General features: G+C 51.3%; 1 protein-coding gene across 4 annotated transcripts in view; it reads right to left on the bottom strand.

Annotated features, from left to right (window-relative positions):
• RGS3 (regulator of G protein signaling 3) overlaps nt 1-12,252 on the bottom strand; it is a 113,561-nt gene that overhangs the window by 43,288 nt on the left and 58,021 nt on the right. For 2 of the 4 annotated variants that reach the window (XM_070430740.1, XM_070430744.1), the window contains one exon: nt 7,560-8,331. The exons of the other annotated variants lie outside the window; for them this stretch is intronic. In XM_070430740.1, coding sequence (XP_070286841.1) covers nt 8,224-8,331 — 108 coding nt within the window. In that variant the 3' untranslated portion in view covers nt 7,560-8,223. Of the gene's footprint in view, nt 1-7,559; nt 8,332-12,252 lie in introns of those variants that run through there. 4 annotated transcript variants of the gene reach the window in all.

The raw sequence follows: 12,252 nt of genomic DNA, 5'->3' as shown, positions 1-12,252 counted from the left end.
TAAATATTCAACATCTCTAGTAATCCAAAAATGAACCTACTAAAAGAAATGTAACAATGCACAGTGTTGGTGAGGGAGTGGGGAAATGGGCGTTCTCTTACCCAGACTGTTTTAGTTTGCTGGGGACTAAAGGGTTTCCCAGGAAGCAGAACTTTCCGTGGTAAAAAGGCAACGTTCTGGGCAAAGCAGGATAAATCAGTCAATCTATAGTACTGGTTATACAGCACAACCGATCTGGAAAGTCACTGGCAACAGATATCAAGAACCTTTTTTACAAATACACACTCTTTGACATGGAAATCCTACTACCAGGAACCTATTCCCACAAAATATTCATTCATTCATCAAATATTTGTGGAGGGTCAATCATTTTCACTAGATGCTAGAGATACCAATATATACCCACAAGGATTTGTTAAATATCAAGTTTTGGGAAAAATGGAAAAATGGAAACAACCTAAATGCTAAACTTCTGGAAACTATTTAAATAAAGCCTGTTTCATCTATACCAGGGGTGGGGAACGTCCGGCCCATGGGCCATATAAGGCCCGGGAAATCATTTCATCTGGCCCTGCCAAGGCATTAGAGGTGTGTTAATTAAATTTTTGACCAAATATAGCAGGCTAATTTTTAAGTTGATAATTTTGTATGGCCGGAGAATGATGCTATAAATATCCAAATGGCCCTTGGCAGAAAAAATGGTTCCCCACCCCTGATCTACATAATGAAATATTCTGCAGGCACTAAAAAGGATGCTGTAGAGGAACATTTATTGACATGGAAACATGGATACACTACATTGTTAAATGGGAAAAAAACAAGTTTAAAAATTGTGTGCACTAGTAACTACCATTTGCGAATCAGATATGTGTGTGTATAAACAATTGCCTGACAGGATATACCCAAAAATGTTAACAGTGGCTATCTCTGGGTGTTGGGACTAAGGGTGAACTTCATTTCCTTCTACTGGTTCATCTGTATTAAATGTTTTCTTCATGATGAACGTGAGTAACTTTTGCAACAACACAACAACAACAACAAAAACGTCAACTGCATTAAAAGCAAACACCTGCATGCCCCCTGGGGGAGGCCGCAAGGAAGGAGCTGCAGAGAGGTGAGCTCATGTTCATGCTGGACCTGATGATGACAGCCACCTTTACCGAGTACCTTCTACATGCCAGGCACTTGCACACCCAGCCCTTTAATCCTCACAAGAAACCAGTGAGATAGATGCCCTCGTCTCATTTGACGGATGCTAGGTGACCCACCAGTAATTCCACAGCTGGTGAGAGGCCCAGCTGGCATTTGAAACCTGGCCTGCCTGCTTCTAAACCCATGCCCCTGCCTCTACCTTAGCTGCCTCTGCTTGTTCCTGGGGCAGGGCAGAAAAGAGGTCCCAGACCACTAGACCCTCTGTCCCTCGGACCGGTTTTATGCCCCCGCCTTCTACTCTCTCCCTGCAGACAGTCCAGGGGGCGACAGAAGGGCAAATCAGCAAGGACAGGGACACCAGTAAAGGGAAGGCGTGGCGCTGGAAGGCCAGCTGGCTGAGGTCAGGGCTCCAGGCAGACTAGAGGGGGACTCCTCGCCTGCTGGGCGACTCTCAGGAAGCCCAACCACATCCGGCCCCAGGAATTCCCAGGCCCTGTGCTCGCCCAGAGGCAGTGAGAGAAAACCTAACAAGGCCTCGAGCCGCCCTGCTGAAACAGCAGGAGGAAGACAGCCTGCCATCTGGGACCTTCTCCCGGGACTCAGTGGCTGCTGGCCAGTCCTTTCCCCTCTCCGGCCTCCAGAGCCTCCCCTTCTGTGTGAGGGCTGATGCTCCGGGACCCTCCCACATCTAAATCCTCTGACTCTACGGCACTTCCTCACAAAGGGCCTGGCAGGAAGAGGAAGGGGGTGAGGTCCCACCCAGCTCCCGAAGGAGCCCCCTCCTCTTCCCCTCAGCTCTGATCCCATTGCTATTTTTAGAGCAGACCAGGGGAGCTTCTCCGCCAGTCCTGCCGGGCTCGAACCTCCAGGTGAAATACAGCAGCCTCATTCATTCCACTCCAGCAAGAACACGCCAGGAATTTAGAGACAAGTCAGCCTCCTAGACAGCCGCTGCCCACGCGTTTAGCCGGGCCATTTCTCACTATTTCCTTTTCAGCGCAAAGGGGTGACTGACTTTTCCTAATGACAACACAGCGGAGAGAGCTGACGAGAGCATCTCTCTAAGACAATCTGAGTCCCTCCCTCCTCCCAACCTGGCAAACTTCAAAAGTCACTAAAGAGGAGCACTGGCCTAGAAGGTAGGGGGTTGGGTCCTCGTTCCAGCTCTAGCACCAACCGTATGCCCTTGGCCAAGTTCTTGCCTCTCTCGGTCTTAGTTTCTACAAATCAGCTTGTTAATCAATTGATCTCCGTGGGGGTAGCTTTTCAGTTCCACATTCAAAGATTGTACGGCTCTGTCAAATTTCTACTCACTCATAAAATAAATACTGTATCCCCAATTGTGGTTCCGTGTTGAAGAGAGGTGAAGAAATTTGCCCAAAGTCACACAGTGAGTTACCAGAAAATCAGGATTTGAACCAAGATCTTCAAAATCCTAAGCTAGTTTACTCTGAGGGCAACGGGCTCGGCGAGAGGGGAAGAGAACCACAGGAACAGTTTTGACCAGGGCTTCTTTCTCTCTGAGGATATGCAGGAGTCAGCATGGAATAAGATGGAATCCATGAGCCGGAAGTGAACCTGGACAGGCTGCTTCATAAACCAAGTGGGGACCCAGGCTCTGGTCTTGCAAAGCGGAGGTGCAACAGAAAAAAGCTCGGAGCCTAGAGAGTCGGGACACCTGAGTTCTAGTCCTAGCTCTGCCACTCATTTGTCCCATGACCGTGGCCAGGCCACTTCCTGTTTGTGAGCCTCTGTTTCCTCATCCAGATTCTACAACATGAGAGGTTTGAATTGTGTGACCCAATTTAATTCTATAACATCGACGAAGGGCCAGGCAGTAACAGAAAAACAAATAAGATATAGCCTCCACTGGCTTCCAAAGAGCCCACAGCCTCGCAGGTGAGGCACATCTGCCTACCACACACACAGCGCTGAGAATGAACCAAATACTGTGGAAACACAGAGGGGGAAGAAGCCATGACCTGTGTTGCAAGTCTGAGAAAGGTGTCTCGGGGAGGTGCCAAGCCTTGAAGGTCGGGAATTGCATCCATCAGAGACAACAAGGCAGGCAGGCAACATCAGACAGAATACGCAGTCTAAACATGAATGTGCCTGGGGGACTTGGAGAAGGGGAAAGAGTCCAGTGTGGCCAGGGTGCGAGCACAAAGCAGGAGTGCAGAACAGCCAGGGAGAACCTTGAGAACCCAGCTGAGACCCAAGCGTGATTCTGAAGACAAGGGCCTCCCACACTGGCCTTGAAGCAGGACTGTGGCGGCTCAGCCGCCCCTTCACTTTCACCTTGGATGGTCCATGATTGCTGGAAAGCAGTACAAACAGAGCAATCACAAGTAGGTGTTCTGGAGTTGGGCCACCCAAGTTCCAATCCCAGCAGCCCACTAGCTGTGTGACCTTGGGCAAGGTTCTGAACTTCTCTAAGATAGCGCCTTCATATATCAACTGGTATGATGAGGGTAAAGGTGTAACAGGGGCAATGAACCCCATGAGGCTGAAATGAGGATTGAAGAGACAAATGTAGGTCGAAAGCTTGGCACTGGGCCAGATTCCCAGTATACATGCTCACCAAACTACCTAGTATTATTGTTCTACCCTTAAACCAAAGATCTGGGAACAATTTGTGTGTTTTTGTTTTGTTTTTGTTTTTTAAATATATTTTATTTATTTTTTACAGAGAGGAAGGGAGAGGGATAGAGAGTTAGAAACATCAAGATGAGAGAGAAACATCGGTCAGCTGCCTCCTGCACACCCCTCACTGGGGATGTGCCCGCAACCAAGGTACATGCCCTTGACCAGAATCGAACCTGGGACCCTTCAGTCCCCAGGCCGACGCTCTATCCACTGAGCCAAACAGTTAGGACCTGGGAACAATTTGGAGGATGCTGACCCTATTCAGAGAAAGGCTTGAGGGGAGATAAGCTCAAGACAGGATAGATGGTCAGGTTGCGCTGTCTTTGTTAAGAGCTAGAAAAGGAATGACAAGATGGCTGAGTCCAAGGGTAAGACTCAAAGAAGGCAGTCTACCCACAGGCAGACAGGCAGCAAGGAGGTGGAGGGGAGCTGGAGAGACTGCAAAACAACTGAGCATTTTAGGGAAGAGTCTGCTTCTTTGGGGGAATATCTGAAATCCTGTGCAGTTGATTCCCAGTTACTTAGAGTTTATTTGAAACCAGTCAATTAGCAAGATCTGGGTCCAGAACCTGGAACAGTCTCTCCCAGCCCTCGACAGGGCTCGGGTCAAAGGCCTCCTTCCCGACTCTTGCCCAGTGCACCCGGCCTGAAGCTGAAGCCATCCTTTTCTGCCTTTGGCCAACATGCCATTGCTGCCACGTACCCCAAGGCTGTGTCTGCTGGTCCTCTGGAATGCCAGACTCAAAAGGGGAAGGGAGTCACCCCATAGTCCCAGCGCCAGGCCCCCACCCCCAGCCTGTCTTAAGGAGCCCCACCACGTCTTTTATATCAGACTTTTCAAATCTTGTGTGAAGCTATTGATCCTGTCAGCCTGGGCCACCCCTCAGGAATGTGAACTCTGGAAGTTCATTCTCCATGGTGTAGAGAATATTGTATTTCAACTCATTTGTCCTAAAGCTTAGGACAAATAAAAGCTTAAAAGGCCACAACTTCTACCTGCAGGAGAGCCCCCTCCTGCCTCTTCCTGGAGATGACTGATTTCTCTCACTCTCATCCCAAAAAGACAATTTTTTTTATTTTTTGACATTGGAAAGAGCAATGGATTAAGTTCAAAGGCCTTGGCTTGAGAACTAGCTCGGCCGCTTACCAGCTGTGTGACCTTAGATAAATCATTTAACATCTCTGAATCCTAGTCCCTTTCATCTAAAAGCTGGGAGGCCTCGTGGAGATGAGGCCTGGGGTCCCAGATTTCCATCTCCAAAGCCCATGCTCTCCCTGTGGGGAGCCCTCCCACACTGTGAAACTGCCTGCACCTCACTTTACACAACCCTCATGGTAACACGTGTGAAAAAGGAAGACTCTGGTGGAAGAATATATTTTTTAAAATATTAAAACAAAGAATAAAAGTACTAGATATAAATAAATGTCCTCGTTATTTCCAACAGGTCCCAACTCCCAAAGGGCCAAAAGACCCAGGGCCAGCAGAGTCCCGGGTGTGACTGAGAACAGGAGAGAGGAGAGTTTCGAAAAAATCCAGAGCCTGAGACACATGAAAACGGGATCAGAGGGTACAGAGGGTAGACAGGGAACTACAAGGATTACTTTGTATTCAAATCACACAGATGGCCTTTTCAACAATAAATGCTTGTGCTCCCATCCTCCCAGCTCCTAGGCCCTGAGACACCAAACCAAGACAATTGGCCCATCAGGAAAGAGAGCATTGTGTGGGCTTCTTAGGGTGATTTATGTGGAGGGAGGGGCTCGGCTGTGTTTCCCGTGATTATGACTCTCAAATGTAATTTTGATAGCTTGTTCGTCTTCCCGGATGGCTGGGGTGGATGGGGGTGCTGAAGCGCAGTGGCCACCAGTCAAATTGCATCTTCTCAAGCTCCCGGAGTCAAATGAATGATGTCCTCGATTTGAGAGGCAGAGCAGCCATGGCACTCTGACCACAGTCCCTGGAAAGACGGGGTCCTTCCGGAGCTGATGTCTGCTTCCCCAACAGCTGGCGGGGCCGAGGACCCTGACGTGAGCATCCACCCCACTCAGCAGCGTACTGAGACGAGCTGGGGAGGAAGCCGTGTCCCAGGGCTGGGTGCTGCATTCGGATCCTCCGTTTCCCTGTGCCCAGAACTCCTGTCCTCTGTACCTGCCTGGTAGACAGAGGGAGGTCCCAGGCCCCAGAGAGACAAGCTTGCTCTCTTCCCAGACAGGCGAATCTCCTGCGCCCCACATTCCCCTTAATGTCATTTTGTAAGGGAATCAAATGAAATCAAAGTGCAGCTGCAGAACTGTCTGTGCAGACCCAGCTGCGCAGCCTCTCAGAATTAGCCCCGCGGCTGAGTCCTGGCTGACAGACAGTGCATCCCTTGTCCCACTTCAGCCCCCGTCTATTCCCTGCTGGGTGGGGGGACTGGCTTGGTCATGAGCAGATATATGCCATCCCCTGTTAGACTGCTGAGGCCACATGCCCGATCTTTCCTAGACTGGGGGGGTGGGGGGTAAGTGAGAGGAAAGGGGAGAATTCTCATCTGGGCCACCCTTTTGGGGGTTCCAGGGGCTACTGCAGTGGAGCAAACTCACCAGGGCACAAGGCCCCTCTTTAAAGACATGTAAGAGGTCTTACAGGACACGACGCAGACTGTCCGAGGTATGGAGCTTCTAGCCTCTCTGACCCCTTTCCATGCAAATGAGCCTGACCTACACACCTCCCTCATGCATAAGCTATGTCACTCACACCTGCAGCTTTGGGCTGTCCTCATCCTAGGTCTGGGCAGTTAGGAAAGGGTGTGAGGGCTGCCCAACCCTGGGCTCCAAGGGGGGGTTGGGGGGAGTGCAGCAGGCAGGGAGCAGCCTGAGCTCTAGGCACTGTCCCCTTGATAGGCCTTTCTTTAGCCCTGAGGCAGGACAGTTTCCTGTGGAATGCTGAGCCACACCTCGCCCTGGGCCCTGACCTTCTGGAGCTCTGCACAAAACAAACCAAATCCATTTCCAGAGGTTTGTGTTCCAGCTTCCAATCAGGCTGTTCATCATAGGATGGAGGGACAGCACAGGTAAGCCCTGGGGGCTGTGAACTTCCCACCTTTTGACTCTCTTTCTCAAAAGCCTACTGCTCCCAACTCCCAGAGACATTCCCAGAACTCAGCACTGGTCCCTGCCCAGGCCTGGCCAGGAGGGGGTCTGGGAGGAAGGCCCCATCCTCTCTTGCATCCACTGAGAGAGCAAGGCACAGTGGAGGAGGGGGGAGGGGCGAAGAACTAGGAAATTCTCTCTACTCATTCCAGAGCCTCTACCACATCCCCACCTCCTCAACCACCATCTAGGACAGGCCCCCACCACCCCTAACCTGGAGGTCTAAGGGGACCCCTAACTGATCTCCTCAGAGCCAGTTGGGCCCCTCCTGAGACTGATCTTCTAGAAATGTGCCTGAAACTCTATGACCCTCTTTCTCAAAAGCCTTCACTGGCTACCCCTGTATCTAGAACAAAATCAATAAAATATTAACAATCACAGCCCTGTGCAATATGGCCCCCACCGCCTTATCTGCCTCTTCACTGAGCTCCAGCCACAGGGGCCTGGGCCCGTTCCTCCTGAACGCCAAGCTTCCCCTCTCAGATCCTCTACCCAGCCTGTCCCATATGCCTGGGACACTCTTTCCAAAGTCCTTGAGTGGCTAAGTCCATTTTCTGGCCAGCTTAAGAGTTATGATCACTCCTGCCACACACTACACACACACATGCACACACAAAATCTAAATAATATTCTCTCTTACAGGAATCTGTTCTTTTACTTCCTAGATTATCACAGTTTGTAATCACATGAGAGTGTGTGTGTGTGTGTGCGCGCGCTCATGTTCATTTATTTAATGTGACTCCCCTACTAGGACTGAAATCTTGATAAGAGCAGAGACCATGTCCATCTCATTCTCCACAGTATCCCCAGGTCCTAGCACAGAGCCTGGTATAAAGTAGATGGCGCCCAAAATATCTGTTGAATGAAGGAATGAATGAGTGAGTACAGATGAATGAATGGGTGACGATGTCTTCTGGCAGTGGAGGGTCATGGCATTGTTCTCCACTGGGGCTGACCTCCCAACCTCTCCTGCTGCCCCCAAGGCAGGCGCTGGAACCACCAGAAGCCCAGATGCTATTTCACCTCCTTCTTCCTTGTAGGAAATAAGTTTCTGAGTCTTCTCCTTTAGGACTTTCTGATGCCAGTCTGCAGGTGCCCTGAGGGCCTCTCACACCACTGCAGTCCTTCTGATGCCAGTCCACACACACCTGTGGGGCTGCTCCCTTCAGATGACCCTAGGCCCACCATCTTGGTCCTCAGTTTGGGGTCCAGTTGAGGTGAGGTTACTGTGTGGTAGGGGATGCCCAAGAAAGGGTTAAGTTGCCAGAAGCAGAGTCCGGCCTTTGGGTTTGCTCAGCCAATCAGAGTCTGTCCTGATGAGGTAAAGCTTCTATCCTGGGTGGCATTGGTTGAGTTGGCCAGCCCCATCTCCTGCTGGAGGGAGCCGTAAGGGTGGAGTTTCTGTGGAACCAGACAGAACTGGAATTAGCTTGCTGTCTACTCAGGCCTGGGCTGCCCGACTCCAGAACCTGCCCCTGCTCCTTTCTACGGCGCTGAGACAGATCCTGGCATCTCCAGGGCCCCGTCTAGCTGCCCAGTAGAGATGACAAGGTGGCACACCTCAGCATCACATCTGGGAAAAGTCTCACAGCCAGAACAGACCCAGGAGGCCTCAGTTTCCCTGCCTGAGCCCTGGAATACAGCAGTTGGTACAGGAAGTGACGTGGAGCAGTCGTCACAGGCGCTCAGAGCAGCAGCATTCAGCTTCAATAAACAAGGCCACTAGAGGAATCTTCCTATACAGACATGACTTGATTAATCATCATAATTCACAGAGTTCTTCTTGTGCGCTGTTTTGCTAAGCACATGGCATGAGCCTAATCCTCACAAGAACCCTATTAATCCATCTACTTTGCTGATTAATAAAAAAACTGAGTCTCAGAGTGGCTAAGTGTCTCGCCTGAGGCCGCAGAGCGGGAAAGTTTGTATCTCCCTTATCGCTTGCTATGCTATTTTTGAATGACCTGTTGGCATATCTGTCTCCACCGCTGGACTGTGATCTCGCAAGGAAAGAGCGTGACAGATTCATCCATGCATTGCCACCATCATGCCCAGGGCGTGCCCTGAGAACAGAGTAGAACAGGCTGTACCGCACCCCCCTTCTCATCCCTGATGGCTCAGTCAAAAGCCTACCCTCCTCAGAGGCTTCCCAGTGCCCAGCCCAAAGCTGTACACGTGGTGGGCTCAGTGGTGGTTCACGGAACGGATGACAAATGTGCAGCCATGACCCCACTAGATGGCTCTTAGGATCCACCAGGCACCGCCTTTAATAGTCAGATTGCCACTCTGGTCCCTGTCACGTCTGTCTAATTCAGCAGTTCTCAACCTGTGGGTCGCGACCCCTTTGGGGGTCGAAAGACCCTTTCACAGGGGTCGCCTAAGACCATCGGAAAACGCATATATAATTACATATTGTTTTTGTGATTAATCACCATGCTTTAATTATGTTCAATTTGTAACAATGAAATTGGGGGTCACCACAACACGAGGAACTGTATTAAAGGGTCGCGGCATTAGGAAGGTTGAGAACCACTGGTCTAATTAAAGGAAAATTCCATAGGACAGGAATCAGGTCTTGTACATCTCCATGACCCCAAAGGACCTAAACAAGCGTCTGGCACAGAGCAGGCAATTATTATGTATATTTGATTGAATAACCAAAGTCATGTGTCTCTGTCTGCCCTACTTACTAGCTTAGAACCTCAGTGGCCACGGGGAAGACCACCTCTGAGTTCTTCTAGGTGAGATGCATGGCAGCATGCCCTGCGCAGGGAGTTTAGTAAAAGGTATCCCAGGCGGAAGAAGAAAGGTGGGTTCCCTCTAGGGATAGATAATGAAGCGAGAGAGGGGACAGATAATGAGGAAGAAGGGAGTGGTGAGCAGAAGACAGAGGCTGGGAGAGCGGAGGGAGTGAGCCATGTATTTCTACAGAAAGATGGAGAGCACGCAGGCCAGCCCCAGCAGCCTCCTACCTACTGTGGTCAGCTAATAGTGAGCAAGAAAAAGGCAGTGGACTCCCCAGAGGAGAAATGCAGTTCACCTGCTGCCGACCTCATTGTGTCCACCCTGCCACAGCTGGAACCCCCACCCTGCAACCCAGAGGCCACAGGCACCTCAAAGACAGCACCGCAAGCCTGTGCCTGCCCCTTCTCACCTCCAAGAGAGAAACAGACCTGGCCCCTAAGACAGCAGATTTCACAGGCAGTCAAGTAATGCCACATCTTTAGGGTATAATTCCCTACTGGAGACCGGATGACCCCAGGTCCTCAGCTCTCATGAGCGACCAGAATCGCAAAGCTTGAAGAGCTGGAAAGAGCCACCAGACCAATGCACAGATGGAACCCCGGAGGCCACACGGGAAGTGGTTGCCAGAGGACACACCGCAGGCAGTGCCTCTCTACCCTCCTTGGACTCCATCTTGCTCCAATTCCCTCCGTCCTTCCCAACGAGCATTTCACGGTCAGGGCACATCGCATTTATTATGTTTTGAGAATTTGGGGAAAGCTTTGCATTCTCTGAAATGTTTGAAGAATCTCCATTCAAAGGTGTCAGCAAACACTGGTGAAAGGAATGAGGTTGAGAAGGGGCAGCATAGGAGTGTGGGGAGTTGCCTTGATAACCCCTCTTTCCCCAGAGAGGCATTTGAGTTGGGGGGGGGGGGTGGGAGGAGGGGGGTGGCTTGGGCAGTGGCTTCCATTATGCAGCAGAAGGCGGAGCACTCCAGAAAGAACAGAGAAAAGACATTAAGAAAGGCGTGCTGCTCAGTCAGGACAAGTTGGTCAAGCAGGACTCCGCTTAAAAAGCAAGAAGTCAATGTCTGAGCCCTGCTTGGCCTTCCCTCTTCTCTCTCCCCTGGAGGACAGCAACCCTCGTGGAAAGGCTGTGGCCCAGCCCTTGGCAAGGAGTTCACAGTCACCTGCGGCTGCCAGGACCTGATGGAGCTGAGCACAGGGGGGCAGCCACCTGGGCCGAGTCATTTAAGGTTCCCAAAGCCCTGCCACAACTATATGGGTCTGGAGAAAATCATATTGACCAAACTTTCCTCAGGGGGCACTCTCAGGAGAAGTAAGTTGCTAGGACTCTTTAGTGTGTTGGTGGGAGTGGGTAAAGTTGGGCAGCGAGACCCCCAAGGGGCCCGTCGAATAAGATGATTACACAAGTGTCTCCTAAGGAGGGTGGGCCAAGTGGGGTGTGCAAGGCTGGGGTGGGCCCAGGTCTCAGGGGAAGAGGCAGTTCTGAGACTGTCTCAGCGGTTGGCCTCTCCTTCTTTACCTTTCTCCTGCCCAGCATACAACTTGTCCATCAGACACACGTTTAAGGAGTTTTGATTTGAAGAGGCGACCAACTGTTGCCCGCCCAGGATGCTCATATATCTTGGTGTGGCCCAGAAGCCAGGCCCCAAAGCCCGGGGCCTTTCCAGGCTCAGTCAGCCAAGCCCGCAACCCTGCAGGGACCAGAGTGTGTCTCAGAAACGCAAACTACTTTAGTCTCAACTCTCCCCAAGGTACTGAGAGGCTGTTGTGAACACACTCCAAGCCCAGGAACTCTGAAGCTGGGCAGAAAGAACTCTTTCCCCTGAACCAGAGGGAGTTAAGTCCAAGACATAGAAACCTGGAGGACATGAGTTCGGCCATGCAACATCCCAGGGGCTGCCCCAGTGAATAGGGAGTGGCCTGGCTTCTGACTATAACCAACCCGGGATCAAGAGTTCCAGGCAGCCGGCAGCCTCCAACCTCCAGCCTCCAGCCTCCAGCTTCCATGGGTCTCTGTTCAGTAAGAATCTGACTGTGGGAACCAGCCAGCCAGCCCGCAACAGGCAGCCCTGATGGAGGTGGGGGCAGTGCACTGCCCACGGCTACTGAGTGCCTACTGCATACCAAGCACTGTGCTATGAACTGTACATGCAACATCTCCTTTAATTCTCACAACAACCCTTTGAGGGAGGATAGCAAAGCTCTAAGTTAGTATAGTGACTTGCTCAAGGCCACACCACCAGTCAGCAGCAGGTTGCCACACCAAAGTCCACGCTCTTCCCACAGTCCTCCCTCATCAAAGTTATCCTGGCCCCCAGCTAGTGTGAAACAAGATAGCTGTCAGGTCTGAGATTGTGCACCACTGCCCAGACACCTCTCCCCAACCTTCTGCCCTCAGCAGATGCCACTGCCCCCACCATATGCCTGCTGCCCAGGGCACGATGGGCTTAACCACATCAGGAAGAAACAACAAGGCCAGGGAGTTTACAGACAGCTACCCTCCATTATCCACTTCTCCCCCGTCCAGCAGACCAACCACCTTGGCTCCTGCGGCCAACCAGACCAAATC

This window comes from Myotis yumanensis, unplaced genomic scaffold (assembly GCF_028538775.1).
Source record: "Myotis yumanensis isolate MYYU_CA2020_CCGP unplaced genomic scaffold, mMyoYum1.0.hap1 SCAF_12, whole genome shotgun sequence".
Lineage (NCBI taxonomy): Eukaryota > Metazoa > Chordata > Mammalia > Chiroptera > Vespertilionidae > Myotis > Myotis yumanensis.
Note: the sequence above shows the minus strand (reverse complement) of the source record. Positions and strands in the feature narration are given on the sequence as shown.